At 38.9% G+C, this 19,487-nt stretch overlaps 1 protein-coding gene and 2 long non-coding RNA genes across 3 annotated transcripts in view; 2 read left to right on the forward strand and 1 right to left on the reverse strand.

The window, feature by feature from the left end:
* The window catches only part of LOC111325401 (uncharacterized), a 37,391-nt gene extending 32,381 nt beyond the window's left edge, over positions 1-5,010 (reverse strand). The window contains exon 1 of the long non-coding RNA XR_015992772.1: positions 4,590-5,010. This is a non-coding gene — a long non-coding RNA (uncharacterized LOC111325401). The remainder of the gene's footprint in view (positions 1-4,589) is intronic.
* On the forward strand, positions 1,149-5,721 carry LOC148722635 (uncharacterized). Its single transcript, XR_015992779.1, has 2 exons — positions 1,149-1,369; positions 5,002-5,721. It is a non-coding gene; the product is annotated as an uncharacterized LOC148722635 (long non-coding RNA).
* A 9,760-nt stretch (positions 5,722-15,481) lies between these two features.
* LOC111325398 (zinc finger protein ZIC 5-like) lies at positions 15,482-17,941 on the forward strand. Its single transcript, XM_088736919.1, has one exon. The coding sequence runs from the start codon at positions 15,482-15,484 to the stop codon at positions 16,787-16,789; it is 1,308 nt and encodes a 435-aa protein (XP_088593045.1). The 3' UTR covers positions 16,790-17,941.
* Positions 17,942-19,487: the final 1,546 nt, after the last annotated feature.

Consider the following 19,487-nt stretch of genomic DNA (forward strand, 5'->3'; position numbering starts at 1 on the left):
GCCGCTGCGAAGGTGGGGCTACGGAGAACAGCACATGTAAACATTATGAATGCGACCACAGAACAGACGCAGAGGAACAAAATTCGCCTAACGAAAAGATCACGGGAGTATCTAAAGCTTTCGTAATCGTTGAATTGACAACACAGTTGGGCTGGGGGCATGGTTGGGGCTGAAAAGTGGAAAAAGGTTGAAGTTCAACCCTCTTAGATTGTCTGATAAGAATCTCGCCTAACCACAACGTTAAGCACTTTAATTATCGCGTTATCAGTTCTTATCACGATGAGGTCAATTTCGAAAGGTTTTTTCCGAGAACTTTTCAAGTCATCAGGAAAGAAATTTCCGTAGAAGAGAAAAAAAAGGGTAATTGTTAGTGTTACTTTAATCGATAGTTGGCTCTTTCAAAAAAAAAAGAAAAAAAAAACCGCTCTGATACGAGAACAATAAAGTTGAAGGCTAACAGCGTGAGTACAGAAAAAGATTTTGTTTCCTACGTTGCGCCTTTGGAATAAAAATGTTTCTATATAAATCACGCAATTTTTAATACAAGGTACACTATCAGGGAAAAAATAAAAGTAGTTGTTTTTACATTAACCGCTATTACAAGTACGAGATATTATCAGTAACTATATACTTGCCTGTACAGATTTTCGGTTTAGAGCGCAACATTGTATGTTTATGCGAGGACGCTATGCAAATTTCAAGGATGTTATAACAGCGCCTTACGGTTATTAAGGTCATAGCAAAGAGGCTCCCAAAACAGTAATTTTGTTATGCTGGTAGAGATCATCTCGATAAGGTAAACATCACAAAAGAAAAAAGAAATTCAAACTGCTTGTGATGCCTTCAAAATTAGGGTTGAGAACAGTCCGAAATGAAAGCACTTCTTTAAAAAACGGTTAACATTTTGCCTAACATCTTTTCCAACTTCTGAAACAAATCTTTCCTAATGAGGCATTTGATGAGATGCAGTTTCAGAAGCAAATATACCTGGCTTATTCACATTGTGATTTTTATTATACTAGAGACCGTTTGTTGGCTAAAGTCGGAATGATGAACAAAAAAAATGAAACTGGTTCGAGGCGGAACCTTTAGGATTATATTGATACCCTTCTCTTTCTCATTCCCAGACCTACGTAAACAAAGGGATGGTAATTGTCTCATTACTCCGTTCCGTGTCTGCTGTATGCTCTTAATATTTGTTTTACGACCGTTTTTTAAAGTGAATTCCTTGTAAATACATATTTTTAGCGTTTTCGACAGAGGAGTTCTTGAGAGGAATCAGTATTCGTTTCCGAGAGCAACGAGTACGTCAAATAAATAAACTCGAACATTCAGAGGAGCAAGCATTGGGAATGGCAAGTATATACTGGTATGGTAACAACAAATAGAGCCACAGAGAAAATTGTAACTCATAATATGAGGCATGTTTTTCTTTTCGTTTCCGTGTGGACTCACACTTGGAGCTAAGCTTCATGAAAACCAAAATCACATATGTCCACACACATGATTGCCATGCAGTGGAAACAGGACCAAAACTTCTAGCGAATTTAATTAAGTCTACAGTTTAGCATTACAAAAACATAATTATTCGAAGAGGCAAATCAAGAGGCATACGTACAGCTCTTAGCAGTAAGTAATTATCGCAAACAAAGGCGATATCTTCATCAAAGCGTTCTACAACAATGCCGTCAAAATTGTTGTGGCTATTGTGACACGTGCACAAGCAAAAGCAAGCGGGATTATTTCACGAGTCTAATGAACGGCAGCCACAGCTGTTTTGTTCTTCGTGTTAAAAATAAACATCGTAGAAGCGGCTCTCATTGATGGATGAAGAAATAACAAGACAATTTACCCGACCAGCATCCGTGACTGTCATATATTAGTCACCCAGTTCAAATGTATCATATTATGCCATCCATCATGTGGGGATCGCATTCGAGCAGTTCTCTGTTCAAATCCTTGTATAGAAACACAGGTTTCTCTCTATCTCTATTCCAGTCTCACTTTTGGAAAAACTACTGACTTCTGGGGATGTTTTTATCATACGATAGCTTTTCGTGGCAAACTTAGTGAGGAGTGATATGGGAAAGGAAATCAAAATTTAATAAATAAAGAGCATCACTGACGCTCTCTCAAAGACCGAAATAGAATACAACACTTTAAAAAAATTCTTCTCAATTTGGGCATACTTGGTGTTTTATCACTGAAAATTAACTGTGACTTTACTAGAGAATTAACAGTTTGGAAGAACACATTTGCAATTCGTTCTTACGAGAAGCTTCTGTATACATCCCAGACAGAGTAGTCATACTAACTCAAATAACTCAACTAACTCAAAGTCTTTCGAGGGTTTAAAGAAGAACAAGGTTAGCTATTCGAAATAATTGTTGCAACTAACTCAGTGAGACTGTAAATTTTCAGTGGTTTGCCAAAGACGTCTGCTTCTGTTTCCGGCTTTTCTATCAAGAACGGGTCAACACCCACTCGGGGTATCACCGTGTTGACAGGATGAATGGGTGATAAATGTAACTTGTTGCAAAGTGATGCGCCATTCTCGACTTTCTGATAAGCTGGGGAGGTGCGTTAGATTACTAATCCATCAGAAGGGGCACACAAGGTTAAAGCTATTAATTTAGATGCAGCAAAGCTGAAAAAACTCTCTTTGATCTAGGCAATATCTTGGAGTTTGCCCTTCACGGTTATCCGTCACAACCCTCTTGAATCTTTTATTTTCAAGCAATTGCTATAGCTTATTCTAGTACGGTAATAAATCAGGTAAATAGTTACTTTACAAACAGTCACAAGATCCGTCCTGTTAGTGAGATAGCTGGAGTCTTTCGTACTCTCTAATAATCGACTGATGATAACAACCCCTCAGATTATCGAAACATATACCGAGCCACTGTTACCGACCCTTTTAAGAACAACTTTCAGCCGCACAATCACACAATGCAGTCAAATAATGTGTGTCTCTTCTCGAAGCACATAATCGGCGAACTATTTTCTTACTTTTCCTTCTGCCTTTTTCTTTAACACTGATTATAAAAAGTTAAAGATTTCTACATAGATTAAAAGGTTTGCGAACAAAATTTCTTACGATAGACATTCTTATTCGTAGATTAGAACATACATGTTTTGGAAAGTTAGGTTTGTAAGATAGCGTCCCAAGCTAATGGTTCTTAACAACGCTGTGTCCAAAAAACAATCTGCGAACTGTTTTTTTACTTTTTCCTGTGGAATTTTTTTAACCCTGACGATAAAAATTGAAAGATTTTTTTCATAGTTTGAAAGGTTAGCAAACAAACATGATTTTTTACAATTAACATTCTCATTCGTAGATTCGCCATGTATATTTTGGAAAGTTAAGTTTCTAGGTTAGCGTCCTTAGCTAACGGTTCTTGACAACCATGAAGTTTAGGTTTTATTTGAACTCTTTACAATACGGCTATAAGATGCATGATGGAAATTCCAATTGCGAATAACTTGATATAACAATGACGATAAAACGTGACCGTTGTTCATTGGAAAATTGTACGAAGTACGATTACAGAAGGATTGCAAGATGCACACATTTTTAAAAGCGATATAAAATTTGATCAAAAATGAGAAGGTCGTTTAATTTTTCCTGTTTCATCGTCATCTGAACCTGATAGTTTATGCTAGTAACTCCTATTAATGTATCGTTCGTTGCAAAACGAAGAAAAACTTGCGGGCGAGTTTGAAAACGAATACAGAACACGTTGGCGAACTTTATCACCAAGTAGACGATGCTTCATTATTCATACATAAATCAGTCTGGAATTGAATATACAAGTCTCTGCGTTATCCTCCCTTTTGCTCTGATAAATGCACCGTCAACTGCTTGAGGGAATTAAGTTCTAACATATCAAGCTGTCCAAGAAAGCGGCTTAGATCAGTTAATGCGATTTTCTAAAAAATATGTAACCACGATTGAAGTAAAAGGTAATACATCAGTAGCTAAGAGACTCATAGAGGTCAACATTCCAAACAGTAAAGGCATTGTTTGTCACAATTTGACGTGAAAAAACATTCGTGTTGTGGTATACATTCACAGCATGATACGAATGCCAAAAAAACGTGAAGAGTGGTTCTATGATGTTCTGCCTAGGAGGTAACAACCTTGTGGTTTTCACTCTACAATTTTAAGTAACTATTTTGGCAAGCTGTTGAGTAGTCGTCCGTCATGACAGATCTTTTGGCAAAAGCAAGTGCGTCAGTAGTCCGTTTGATTTCTGGACTATAAACTTCTCGCTATGAAAAATATTCGAATGATTCTGACCACGGAAACAGAATAGGACTATTTCATACCTCAAACCTCAATTGTTAAACATAACTCTTCTCTAATTAAAATAAAGTCTCATAGTATGCAGGAAAACACTGTTAGCTCTCAATGAGGATTATATATAATTAACAATTAATTTCTGCCGATATTGACCCTACTTCAAATAGGAGGGGTTGTAATAACACTTGAAACAGATTAGGTATTAAGTTGAGTAAAGCGTAACCATCGGAAATGAGTAGCATATGTTTCATTTCTGAGTTAAAAACGTAAAAATTCCTACACCGACCTGTTGATAACTGTTCAGGTTCTTCATCCGTGATCGAGGATTTGAGAAACTTTGCCTCTGTAAAGATTCTCAGCTCTTTGCAAACACTTCTCGTCTCTCGATTATCATCAGATGCTGGACATTCTCGTGGAGAACTTCAACATCTGTCAGTGTAATACTAGAATGCCAACTTCCATGAAGAAATAATGACGATGGAACGTTCGAATACTCCGACAACGTAATTCACCTCACCTCTGCTGCACGAGCACAAACTAGAGACAGCAGACTACTATTCGGACGCTACGTGTTAGGGATGTTGCCCTAAATAGAAAAATAACGCTAACAATATTGTAAAACTCTCGAATGACAAATACACCCCATGGTCAGTTTAGAATCCTGCCGTTAAATCAGTATTTTATTTAATGTTTTACAGATCACAATTGCCACAGAACAGTGACTGAGCTACTTTGGCCAAGAGGCCATCTTTCGAGCCGCAACAAGAAGCAATCTCGACAAGAGAATTTCCGCTCAGGATGTACGTAAAGCCCCCCATATTTAGCCTAAGGGTTTAAAAAATGTTCCAGAAAGCTGCATGGTTCAAATTAATAAGAGTCCTTCGGATAAAACACACAAACTGGCGACTTCCAAAGAAGGAAAGTCGGTGGAAACCTCAAATGTTTGAACAATCAAATAGATGGTCAAAATATCCTCAAACTTCAGTTCAACTCGAGTGGGAGACAATAGAGACTTCAACACTAAGGAAAAAGACAAACTCTCCCCAACAAAACCAACCAACCAAACAAACAAACATACGAACATAGTAGAAACAAGCCCTGGAAAAAAAAAAAAAGAATAAAAACAAACAAAACTATTACCAACATTACTAAAGGAACAAAGTTGGATAGGGTATTACGAAGAGAAGCACAAACAAAGAAAGTACAGTACACATAAAAACACTTGACATATGAGATGTAAGATGCATACTATCACAGCTATTACACTGTTTACCACAAACCCCCGTTTTGTTTCCTTTATTTTTCAGTCATTTGATCTCCTCATGCACTCTGTAACATTATCATATTATTATTTAACCTGAGGGAATTCTCTGCGTATGATGAGTAATATGGCAGGAAGAATAAAAAATCAAGGGTCATTGTGATACAATGCTTCTAATTAACACAAATTCTACCAAACGAGCTAACTTGACTCTCAGATTATGTTTATCGTAAAACGAGCTGACAGCAAAGAAATAGTGCGAGGTACCCCCTTATTATAGTTCAATGCGTCTTCTCTATTCCTCACTGCTTGGCTGCTTATCAAGTTCTTCAGTCACAGGAAAATGGAGAACAATCGAGGCTCCTTCCTTTACCTTATCCGATTTGGTTTCCCTTCTGGTCATTTCCTATATCATCTTACCGCGGATACCTTGAAAAAAATGAGCCTGACAAGTGAAAACAAATGGTGCTTTAGTCCACAACATTTACGTGGAGCAGTCCGTGTTGGTTCAATACTACACATTACACCTCCATAAAGTTTTGCTTCTTAAGTGAATGTTCAACTGAAATATTCTACTTTGAATCGTTTTCTCAATTAAAATTGATTGAAATGTACAATGTACTGAAAAAAAACGTTGGGGAAACGCCTTTTTCCCCCTCTTTTCTGATTGTTGGTTCTCAACTACCTGCCGCACTCGACTTCCGAAAACTCACCGACCCTTTTTTTCAATTCCATGAGGGTTCGACTTAAGTCTGCTGTCTACTGTCTAGTCCTAGCCATTAGGTAGATCTAGACCAATTATAACTTTTCCTGGCCATAAAAAAGTGCTAAAGTTGAGTCAAATTCAAAACTCCGCGCCCTCTATGCATTGCATGTGCTGAGCAAACTCTTCCAACCAATCAGAAATCAGAGCTTGCTTACGTTGTACTGCTCATGACAGAGCAATACCCTGAGACTTCAAAGACGAAGAGGGAACACTTTTCCATAGAGCATCCTCGTCGAATAACACCAAGAATTGCTCACTCAATTTGCAGAATACCCTCCCCTCTTCTAACGGCCTCCCAGACCCTCCCTAGCCCTTAAGGTCACAACCCTCGGAATAATCGGCAGTCATTTGAACCATACGTTTTCCTCAAATTACTACAAATCATGATCGAGTACTGCAGTAATTCCTTATAGCGGTATTCTTCCCCACTTGATACTCTTAAGCAAAAACCCCCAACTGATTCTACGTTCCTGATAATACACCTACTCTTATGATCTTAATGCACCCTTTCGGACGTCATTGTCTAATTTCGAACGCTATCGTTCCATTTCGGACGCTTTCGTCCGATTTCCGATTCTTGACACTATGGAAGGTGTCGGATGTTCTCGTCTAATTTCGAACGCTATCGTTCCATTTCGGACGCTTTCGTCCGATTTCCGATTCTTGACACTATGGAAGGTGTCGGATATTCTCGTCCAATTTCGGACACTTCTGTTCGATTTGGAACATCTCAGTCCGACTTTGGACGTTCTCAGCTGTTATCAGACTTTTTAATCCAGTTTCAGGCGCTATAGCTCGATTTTCGGACCTTCTGCTTTCTGACACTTCTGTCCACTTTCATTCTGATTTTGGTCACAGTAAGGACATCTCTAAACAAATGTATCTACGCACAAGCCGTAATGGAAATAAATTTGCTATGATTTGCTTTTTTTTTCTCCATCTCAAAACTCTCTTAATCCCCAGTGAATTTGACCAAGTTTAGTTGTTTAGGAAAACACAACGGGTAGTGTAATGACTTTTTTTTTTTTTCCGTGAATAAATGTAGAAATAAAAAATATAGGCATCAACGATACTGCATAAGAAATACTGTTTGCCAAATCAAAGAGCGCGACACTCACAAGACATTTTAACTCTGGATGTGAGTACAGGAGAAAAGCTAAGTAGAGGATCAGCTTATTCATAAAAGACTCATGTTCTCAGAGACTTCTCCATTAGTTAATTTGATTTGAAAATAAAATAAAAGAACAAGTAAGGCTGAACCTTAAGAAAACGAGGATCCCTGGTGAACTTAAATAAATTAAACAGCATGATAACCCCATAAAACCCTCCGCTTGCTTTAAATGTTTCGGCGACAGTTAGGAGTGCGATGTGCGATGGAAACCAAGCATGACAATGATCCGCTGTCCACACGTGCGCAAAAACTTCCACAACCGGTGTCAATGACATGAAAACTTAAAAACACAAATAAGTCGACTAAAAAAAATTATTTTTCGATTCGATTCTACAGTGTAAAGCCACGAAAGCATCAACTAATTCTTTAAACGCAACCTTTTTTTTCTGCTTACTTGAGTCCATCCTTTCAAGGTGTCCAGCACCATGGTTGTTCAGAGAAATAGTAAACTCAAAATTTAAAAAATGGGAAACTCACAGTTGAAAAAGTAGGAAACTTAATAATGAAAAGGCTGGAAAAATAAGAACTTTATTTCCAGAAATATGAAAAAATTAGGAAATCAAAACTACTTTGAAAGACAACTGAGATCGGATTTTGCCACCTTTTCTTAGAAAGAAGACTAGGGGTTCTACATCGAATTCATCAATTCAAATTCCCTGGTTTAACAGTAACCACTGAAGTACTCAAGTTTCACCTTAAATGCTGCCTTTTCAAAATTTAAACACCCAACCAGCAGACAACAGCAAACACAATAGATCCTTGGTGAAGTTTTAAAACAACACTTCACCCAGCCGGAGATAAAACGACCAAAGTTTACCCTTAATTGAACCTAAAAACGATAGTTCACCTTTGGTATGACTTAGCAACGACAGTTTACCTTTAATTTGGCTTTCTTTTGTTTGATGAAGACGAAGAATACACACCAGTTGACAGAGCTTTTACCGGTAGTAACTGACTTCTTTTTGTTTTTCTCGTACTTCTTCAAGCTTCCTCTTTGCTTTCACTTCATTTGATTTTGCTTTTCAATCATGAAATGCCATGTGAAGAACATACAGCAGCTAAAAGACCATCTGTAAGGAGAATTTTCTCCGGTTTGCAACATACATACATAACCTTTATTAACGTGTCTGGTCGTTCTAGTGCCTGTAGGCACTAATTGGGGACACCCTAAAACTACATTAAATGCAATTCCCAGAATCATTAAACCTCAGAGCATTTTAGCAGCTCTTAGGCCAACGATGGTTCTGTCTCCAAATAGTGTCGTTTCTTGTGTCACAGCGCAGGCATTGAAGGAAATACTCTTTCCTGATTCGGCATTTGTCCGTTCAAGAATAAGCCCCGCTTTGACAATTTTTTGGAGGGAGAGAGAATAAAGGCTCAATCCCATTAAGGGAATTCAGAATAAACACAGAAGGCCAGAAATGGTCAACTGGCTGACCTTTTTCAACTGCTCACCATCTTCATCAACAGAATAAACCTACTACTCATCTTGAAAAATGCCGACATCCGACTGAGGCCGCAATTTTTTTTACCGGAATTGAAATTTTCCTCACACCACTTGCACTTTCCTTCTTCAAAGGATTTAAACATGGGAGATAAGACTGCAGATGTGTAAATGATGTTCTATAAAATGTACGCACACCAAGAAGTATAGTCTTTCGACGTTTTGACTTCAGTTGGGCTTTTATCCCTGCCCTCAATACTTATTGGTCACTTTCAAACTTCTCCTCACGGGCCTCTTTCTTTAGGAATCCAGTCACAAGCTTACACAAGCTTACTTTTTTACACAACAAACAACTTTCAATGGGCTTATGCAGAGAATTATCATTCTTTTGACTTTAACAGTCACTTGAACAGCATTTCATATAACTTTTCAAATACAATGGATGCAGTAGGCAATCTTTGAAAAATATGGAAACAATACATCTTAAAGCTAGGAACAGAAGTACGATAAACAACAGAGAACAAATGTCTAATTACAGTAACTGTACTTAACATTTAGATTCATTTAAAACATCATAGTCATGAAACAACTTGCTTTATGTCAAATGTACACATGAGGCTTTAAAATCCACTTTCAATAGTGTGACACATGCTGCTTAATCAAATAAAATATTGGAAAAATATGAGGTTTATTATATAGAATAGGAGAAAAAAAGGAATCTGCAGAGAAAATGACAAAAATAGGAACAAATAGAAACTGAACACATAGTCCTTCATTATTTAGCTCAATGAACATTACTGAAATTACCTCTACCACTCGACTTCTTTTATATTTGTATGACCCATCAGGTTGAAGAAACCACATCAATCCGAGTCTGAAATAGTTCCTTCACTGCGAGTCTACTCCAACCTTGTCTAATACTTGTTAATTTTACGTAAGAGTGCTCGCTAAATTCCATCTCCGCACTGGGAATGACAAAACATTCCTTTTAACGAAAGTTACTGCTGACTAGATAGATCATCATACTTGTTACAAGAAAAAGTTTACCGCTCTGACGGCTCCGATCCTGAACCACCTTTCAAGTGCGTGCGCTAGTCACTCGTAACATTGTGCGCAGTACAGATGCGCATTGTCACTCTAGAGAATACCTCAATCAATTTGGTTTTGACAATATAAATTGGTCACCGTAACGAGTTACTAAAACTGACAGCTCAAGCGTTAGAAACTTCCTAAGGAGGCCAATTTATGCCATTAACTCCTAATGAAACCAAATTGTCTTACTAACCCCCCTCCCTCGCCAAAACAGTACCATGTTAGTTTCTTTAGTGAGTTGCCTCCTTTAATGTCTCAACCATGCTTACTGTCATGGATGAAAAGAACAAAAGTTATCTATGAAGAAAGCTGTGTGGAAGTGTCGTGTCTCGCTACAATGTGGAGGCTCAGGCTTGAAATAAAACGAGCGAGAGTCATCATTTTGCGCACTCAAACCCAAACTTTCGTAGTTGCGGGACACGTCGTAGAGATGAAAAGAAAGGGTAAACTTTTTGATGAGTGATCCTTGTCGTCATATCGGCCTGAGGCGACATGGTGACGTTGCAGAGAATAACTATTGGACGTAAATGACAGGTTTACAATCACTAAAAGAGCGCAACGGCTGAGCAATAGTAAGGCGGGTATAGAGCGCTTTTCAACTGGGTGCTGTAAAACAAAGAAAGAAAAAGGAAAAAGAGATCTACTGTTAGTCGCTTTCGTACGCGGCAGAGGGTCTTTTTATATATTCTATTTGGAAAAACATAAAAAAACATGTAGGTAAACCTTGGAAATGTATGAACTCAGTTCATGAAACATATTAATATCCTTTTATCCATAGTGGGCAATGACCATCTTGAAAATAGTGTTGATTTTTGACAATTTAAGAGAAACCTCACAAGAACTTTCACTCTTCTTTGGAACATTGTTCCATGGACAAAATTTAGGGTTTATTGAAATCTACTGAGAGCTTCAAATCTCTTTATCGCGAGACAAGCGCACATATGTTAATCCAATGTCCAGGACTGAACAGTTTTTTATTTATTTTTTTTGTTTGGGGGGGGGGGGGGCGGGAAGAGAGGATTGTTCCCTTTTTTTTTTTTTTCAATCATTGCGAGGGCATGTTTATTTCCTATATTTCATCAATGAAATAATTTTCATTCGCCACTGTTACTGAATGCTATTTAGGATGCCTTTGTATATCCAGGCTACAATAACAGCAACGAACCTGAGTAATTCTTTCTACATCCTAAAATGTAGCGCTTAATTTCTCCGGTTTGTCTTTCGCAATCCGTTCTAACCTCTTCTATCCTTGGCCGACCTTGTTTCGTAATAGTCTCTTTTGAGTATTTCCGTCTGACGAAACTAACACTTGATAGTCTCCTGCGAGGTGAAGGTGGTTTGGCATGTCACAAATAATGACGTACGCACGACGCTCCTTTAAAAGGTCCTCGAAAGGAGATTAATAAATGCAAAGATATTTAGACATTGTAGGCGAAACTCTTCATAATAGTTCACGTTACCTAGATCTCCTGCTGGGAAAAAAGTGGAAGATACACTTCCCACCGACAACTTGAGTAAATGCTGCAATCACTTTAGAATAAACATAGCATCGATCATGTCAATGGAAATAATAAATGAAAGCTTTGGTGCTGTGATTTCCTGTAAACGCTGGCTCATCTGCGGGATATATCATAGTACATTTACTACGAAGAGATAGATATCTCGCTCTACAAAATTGTACCACTAAAAACGATGCAAGTATTGTAAAATACTATATTTGGTGCCTGCTACCGAGTTTATATTTGAATAGTCTTGAAAAGTAAAAAGAAAAAGAATCAAGTTTTTCGACAAGACATATGCATGACTTGGTAAATAGGTCTAACACCTATTATACAGTTAATGCATCATTTACGATTCAGCCACACAATGCCTCATAAAAGGGCCTTTCAGGAAACTCTTGAAAGGAACAGAAGCACGCAACACAATGGAAAGAAAACACTTATGGTTTTGCATGGTTTTTAATTATGGGTTTCAAACCCGTCGTAATTTAACAATGTTGGTCCAAATAGCAGATGGATTTTCTTACTATATTCCTCAGGGCTGCTTTAAAAACTGTTTCAGACATCGCTTTACTTTCTGTCTCCATGTGAAATTACATCACCCACCGTGCAACAGTTGTTGACCACAGAAAGAAATAGAGACACCTGGTCAGGTGTGGCTATGAATGCAGTGTGAAGCGAAAGAGGACTCTGGCCTTGGCCCCAATGCACCAGCCAATGTCTTCTATATTCTGTCGTGACGTGTATTTTTGGCCATTCCTTCGACTCTCACCATTTTAATGATGCGATGTATTCAATAATTGTCGGTATTTAATGACAACACTAGAGGAATCGGTTGAGAGCAATGTACCGGTAAATCTATTTTCTTTGCGGTGAACCGACTACAGTATTTTTCCGTTGCGGTCTATATGAACTTTAATAACTAAAAATAGAAATTTAAAACTGCACGGGTCCGTGATTACCATGGAATGAAATGTTTTGAAAAACAACACTTAAAAGCGTAACTGAAAAACAAAGTAAGTTCATGGTTTCTTTAAAAAGCAAGGAATCTCAAGATTCGTCGAGACAGTGAAGTCAACCAGTCTCCTGGAAAAACATTCGACTTTGTTTTCCTATATTTTAACATAACCATTCATTCTTTAAATTACTATTATTTTTTTTTTAATTCTGAGACTCCAGAAAGTAAACTTCGGTAGCTCTACATAACAGATTAAAATTAAGAAAAGCGATCGTGGGTAAGTATACTTTTTGGTTTAGCATCGATTTAGACATAAAAGAAATAGCATATTTTATGATGAACGCAAACAATAAACACAACAAATCAAGACACGTGTGTATTATCCGTCACGACATGCCTGTCATATATGATCGATCAGAATTCAAAAACAAGAAACACAATTCAGGATCCACCTTCGTTTATGATTTACATAATAGTTAAAGAGTTTGAAATGTCGTTGGTTTTCCCTATTGTTGACAGTCAGTAAACTAAGAACATTATAAGGATTTTTAAAAGAAAGGTTCGGCTGTGAAATGGCGCCGGCACAAAACTCAGCCTCACTCGTTTATTCTATAGCTTAAATCTTAGCATCATTGTAACACAAATTTAGCCTTTCAACGACTAAATTGCCCGCCGTGGTCGAGAAGGAATCGTATCACAAAATTGATGAAGAAGTACAAGGAATAACGCATAAGAACAAGCGAATGAAGGTTTATTCAACAAGATATTTTGCGCAACAAAGATCACGACACTGGTTCTTGCACAACGCAAGGCATTAAAAGAAGAAAAATGCCATTCCCCAACCGCAAATCAATCAGCCACGGTGAAGTGTCATTTGGTTGGTGTTTGACCAGGCTTAGACAGGTCCTTCACCCTTAGACAAGGGATTAGCGATGTAAGTAATCCCCCAACACCACTGTGCTCCCACAGAGATTCTGTCGTCGTAATCAAACAGATGAACGATTAAACGCAAAAAAACTCTTTCAAGTTTCTCGCACCTGTCGCTCGTCTGCCCAAAGAAAGTATTTTGCTTCGTTAATGTTTATAAAAGGGATAACAGCTTCCGTGCATCCATTGTAAGCAATGGTAAGCATCAATGACTAAGAGCTCTTTGCGGATTTATCTGATCGGTAATGAGATTAATACTCATGCAGCTTGATCCGTGTCATCGCACCAAGACCCAAGAAAGCTCACCAAACTTCACCACAAAAACCCGGCACAACAAAAACAACTAAAAACAAAACCCCAATGTCAAACAAACAGGCTTTACCTTTCCCAGATAAACCTCTCTACTTTTTATATACAATTTAGGAATTTTTTGTTCGATGAAACGACCCTATAAATTTCACAGGTCTTTGTAACCTCAGCATTACCGGAAATGGAAAGTCTGGCCGGAGAGAAAAATGTCCGGAAGTATTAAAATTTAGTGAACGGCAAAAGATGGGCAGATGGCTAGCAGATTGGGCAAACTTGTATTTACACAAGCAGTTTTAGTGAGTCAATATCTTCATTTGGCATAAAACGTAATAAAATCTTGACCCCGGGTGATGAGAATTGTCAAAGGTTTCAGGAACTTTTCGGACTTAGTTGATGCCGTCTTAATTTCTGAGGCAGATTCCATACTTTGGTTTCCGAACACTACGGATAATTCAATGGGCTGGGCGAGTTGTTCGACTGGATTGTTAAACTAAGCTTTCTCGTAAAACAGTTGTTTTTTTTAATCAATTTTAAGGACGAAAACTGCAGGCTTAAAGCACTTAAATGGTTATCACGACCTCAGGAAGATATTTGAGATTGATTTCGTTGTTAGCCCAAAACAAACATTTCCCACAGCGACTGAAGATACGTCGAGTGGGTTCTGAATTGACGCGGTTTCAGTTCGGAAACGCGTTCAACATACCTTCCAAATAGTTTGCATTCAGCGAAAATTGCGGGTTCGTCCTGATTGAATTTGGAACACATCTTTCGTGACACACGAGATAAGATCTTAATGAGGGCGGGGCGCACCAATTAGTCACCTTAACGCGCCTGTCAGCACTTTCTACGGAAGCCTTGCACGAGTATCGAAATAAATAAGACGGGCACGAAAAAAGGGATTCCATTAAAAAACAAAGCATTGAAAAGAAATAAGACTATAATAACAGACGTGAATCTCAAAAAACTATTAAGTTTTAGTTAATCACCGAATAAAATAAATAGCCCGTGGAAATGAAAAGCGATCGATATCTCGTTATCTCGCGACCCTGATCCGCTTAAGTCCAGTTTGGGATTTACAGTACAAACCAGAGAGCTCCTTAGAGATATAACGAAGAATAGCAGGAAGATAATTGATGATCTTATATAGCTGAATTATAAGATGACCTAAGGTGAGGTAGAATAAAGGTTTAACGCCCCCTAGAACGCCTGTCAATGAATCCAATACACCACATACCCGTGCGTAAGAGCTACCACCACTGCGACACGACGCGGTGTGGTTACCCCTTAAAAGAAGCAAAAGCACTAAATTGAGTCTAATTCACACTAATGGATTTTAGAGAGTCTGTTGATGTGTTTTGCATTCGACTGAAATATTCGAAGGTAATCTCCGAACGTCAACAAAAGCGAGTCTGACCACAGCAGTCGACAACGACAACTGACGCCTACGGATCAGTGTTGGAGCATGCGTGTGAAAAGCCTGTTCGATGAATGATTGGCCCGTAAAGCTGCTTCGAAAACAAATTATGCAAGGACCAATCGATTGATAATGCACGCATCAAGCTGTGATTGAACTCAAAAACACAGATGCAGACGGCCCAGTCAACAGCGTTGGGGCAAATAATCATTTACCATCAATCTAGTTTGGATAGTCTCGTCTAAGAAACCACCACAATCTCGGAAGCAAAATATTTTACGAGGTATAGGGAAACAGCAAATTCTTACCCGACATTGCTGTTATTGACAATCTTTCGATGTTTAGTCAGAGCGCTTCTGTTGGCCATCCGACCGTAGCTGACTTCATCGAGCCCGTTAAAGATTCTCCATATGTTGGCAATTCGTTCATGGAGCCCAGCCACGGTATGCTCGCGCGAACAGCTTTCAGCTTGGCTCATAGAATTCCTGAACCTATCGCCGACACCAAGGCAGTGTTTAGCTCTCAAGCCACCGGCTATCCATTTACCCCACACACCAGTCAAGGGAGACCTGCGTGTGCCGCTCAAAATTTGAGTAATAGAGGTTACCCGCTTCATCGTCAAGATCATCTCACCAGCTCTGGTTCTTTAGCGCACGGTCCGCACGGACATTCTCTCTACGATCCTGTGGCACCGGGAGCGGGTAGATTTCCTCAATGCCAAGGTCCTTCGATACATTCCAACTTCAGCCCTCTGGCACTGCATCAGGCAAGACCAGACATTAAACAACACAACTTCTATCCAACGATGAACGGTCCTCCAGATCCTGAGACTTCTCAAAGGCCAGCCTTCGCATTTCCACCGCCAGGCGACATGTACTCGCGAGTAGACATGTACTCGCAGTCACCGTACAGTTACGACCATCACCGCCCCCTCAATTATGCTCAGGTTCACTTTAGTCAATTCATGAGCCAGCCACCTAACAAAATCATGACCTGCGAATGGATTGATCCTCAAAACTACCCTAAGAACAAGATCTGTGGCAAGCAATACACCAGTATCCATGAAATAGTAAGGCATATTAATGACGAACATGTTAGCCAAAACGACTCACCTCTGCATGTTTGCTTTTGGAGAAACTGTGGACGTAACGGACTTCCGTTTAAAGCTAAGTACAAGCTGGTAAACCACATCAGAGTACATACAGGAGAAAAGCCATTCCCTTGCCCTTTCCCTGGATGTGGCAAGCTTTTCGCTAGGTCTGAGAATTTGAAAATTCACAAACGAACTCATACTGGCGAAAAGCCTTTTGTATGCGAGTTCCCCGGGTGCGATCGCCGTTTTGCCAACTCAAGCGATAGGAAAAAGCACTCCCATGTCCATACGTCAGATAAGCCATACAACTGTAAATATCAAGGCTGCAACAAAAGTTATACACATCCAAGCTCTCTTCGTAAACACATGAAGCTGCATGGAATATCGCCTTCACCGCCGCCATTAATCGACTCAAGCGGACAAGACAGGAGTCATTTAAGTACCCCTTCACCGCCGGAACATATCCGTCTCTCGATCAGTTCGTCAAATAGCCAAAGCTGCTCGAGTTCACAAAGCGAACGTGAAGTCAACACCAACTGGTACTCGTGTTAGAAGTGGAAGAACGTTACGACTACTTATTCACACAACTTCCCTCAAGGTCAGTCCTGTTGTCAGTAAACCACACTGAGACAAACAACGTGGTTACATTTTAAGGCCACGGTCGATCTCGACGAAGTAACGGACATTCTGTATGTAGAATAATGAGTAGTAGGTTTCACACAGTAGCTCTGTTAGAGATTCTATCAATAGTAAGGCGTCATGGCTTGAATACATGACAATAATAATGTATCGATTGAGAATATCCATATGACTTAAGTTCCTGCGGTGTAAAGTGAGTCAAGCTACTGCAGTTAGCTGTGATTCGGCTAACTACAGGAATCCGCAAAACGAAATTATCTCAAAGTCATTCATAAAAAGAAACTTTCTTCAAGTGGGGCAGAAATTAAAAAAAAAAAACAAAACGATCATTCATGTTTGCTCGTTCCTTTAATTATGACCGTTCAACCTTTTCGAGGGAACGTCAGAATTATCCATCTAACTTCTAATCTGTTGTTGTGAATGTAGTTCCTCTAGCAGAATTACTACCTTTTGGCTTGTTTTTCTTTCATGTGTAAAAAGGAAGGAAGATAATTAATTGCACCATTATGTTCAATGCGACATTGAGACGCTTAAAGACAAACCAATACTTTCGATTTACGCTTAATTGAACTACAGCATTAAGAATACTTGCAGTCAACCCTCAGCTATACTGACAGAGATCTAAGCAATTACAGGACTCGATACTCAAATTTTCTTTACTTAAGTGTCCGCTCAGGACAAGCAGTGTTTGCTTTAGAAGAGCGGCATGTACCCATGCGAACTGGCACACTTTGCCCGGTTCCTTAACACAACATTTCTGTATTCAATCGAGCACTGTTTTCAACTTCTCTTTCATTGAACTTGTGTGGTTATACAAAAAACATTTCTTTTCTTAGGGTACGTCTTAAATTAAGCAAGGAGAGCCTTTGACCGATTTATTTTATTCGCTTTTCTACTGCAGTCTTATTCTCCAGTGACAGCTGATAAATGTCCACTTTCACTCCTTTTGCCAAACTTTGCTGAACAATCCTACTTGCTCTTTAAAAACAGTTATTTAAAGAACAAACTGTCAACGAAATTAGAACTAATGATAAAAAAAAGACAAATAAAACAATTGTGAATGGAGCCGTGTGGTAGTGTGTCAACCTCACTTAAGGCCATTCATCACGGATTTAAAGAACTACAGTCGTGGGGGAGAAAATGTTCAACTGAGACTGATGGCAAGCCACAAATATGTTTTCCGAAGAAATATAACGAATATGTTATTTTACGAGTCTGTGTGTGTTCACAAGACGCTAAGCGTTGTCCTTACGAGTAAGAAAAATACATCAAGCACATTGAACAGGGAGGTCGAACTCAATAGGAACGGAAATTCCCTGCGCGTTCCATTGATAGAAACAAAGGCTCTTCATTTTCAACTTTTGTTCGGTATAATCTAGGATTAGAGAATACCTGTATCCCTAAACATTGTCGATTATAGCTTATATGGATGTTCGATTTCGATATATTTTTCGCTGAACGGGTCATCAAGGTAGAAGACTTGTTACTTTCTTCTGGAATGAGGTCGTATGACAATAGCCAGCTCTATGTGTAGGTGGGGTCAGTTCAAAGCCAGCACAGAATTCATCATGAACTCCACAGCAATTGTCAATTCTACTATTGACAAGCACACGCTGCCACGCAAGATAACAGATTACCGTTTGGTTGACTATCGATCAAATCATTTGGTTTATTGGAAAACTACTAGGCACATTCAACCTTCTGAAACTGTCATTGGACGTAGTGGATTCTGAACATTCTCCTCTCGCAAATCACGTAGAGAACTCTAAGAACAATTTAAAGATTTTTATCTCTCAAATAGGGCACGTTACGAAAAAAATATTTAATGACTGTGATGATAATCATCTCTCGGCTTAAGGCCGCAAAATCTCGTGGAGACTGTCATCTCGAGTGCCTTGTTTGGGTTTTTCTAAACATCCTTGATCTCCCTTCTTGTGCTTCTCGCACAACATTCGTTAGGAAACTGTTATCCGAGTAATCCAAAGTCAAAGTGAAGGACCACTAAAACCAAACTTTCGAAGCTCGAAAGACACAGCGGCTTTTTTTCCAGGTCAGTATAAAATTGCAATATAAAATAAACCATAAAATAGTACGGGCTGCTATACGACTGCTCCCTTCCACAACAGGCAAAATGATGCTCCATGTGGTAGGGAAAATCTGAGGGGCGACAATTACCGCCCTGTCTTTCTGATTCAGACGGTTTTAAAGTTTAAACCCTTCTTTTCATAATCACAAATACTCCTCTCCTGAAGACGTAATGATCAGCTTTACGATTACGCCGCAACTTTATTTTGCTGCATGGAGTCAGACAGGTTTTGTTGTTGTTTTTTTTCCAAGACGTGAATTTTGACACTTCCCAAGTAAGTGCGCGCATAAACTAGGAGTAAAGCTCACTCCGATAGGGATTGGGATCGGAACTGGTGATCTAGTTTGGTGAGAACTGTTCTATAAAAGAACATAAGATGAGAAGGATAATTCGTAAGAGTAAACATGTAACACCAAAACAGACTGTTTCTCCCAAGATCAAAGCAGTAAGACTACGCTTAAAGACGATCGCATTTCTACTTCATAAGGAGAGTCAACAAATAATTTTGGAATTAAAGGCTCTCTT

Source organism: Stylophora pistillata, chromosome 10 (genome assembly GCF_964205215.1).
Source record: "Stylophora pistillata chromosome 10, jaStyPist1.2, whole genome shotgun sequence".
Classification (NCBI taxonomy): Eukaryota; Metazoa; Cnidaria; class Anthozoa; order Scleractinia; family Pocilloporidae; genus Stylophora; species Stylophora pistillata.

Excerpts from the sequence above, each read along its gene's own strand:
- LOC111325398 (XM_088736919.1), top strand. The coding sequence starts at position 15,482 with ATGTTTAGTCAGAGCGCTTCTGTTGGCCATCCGACCGTAGCTGACTTC.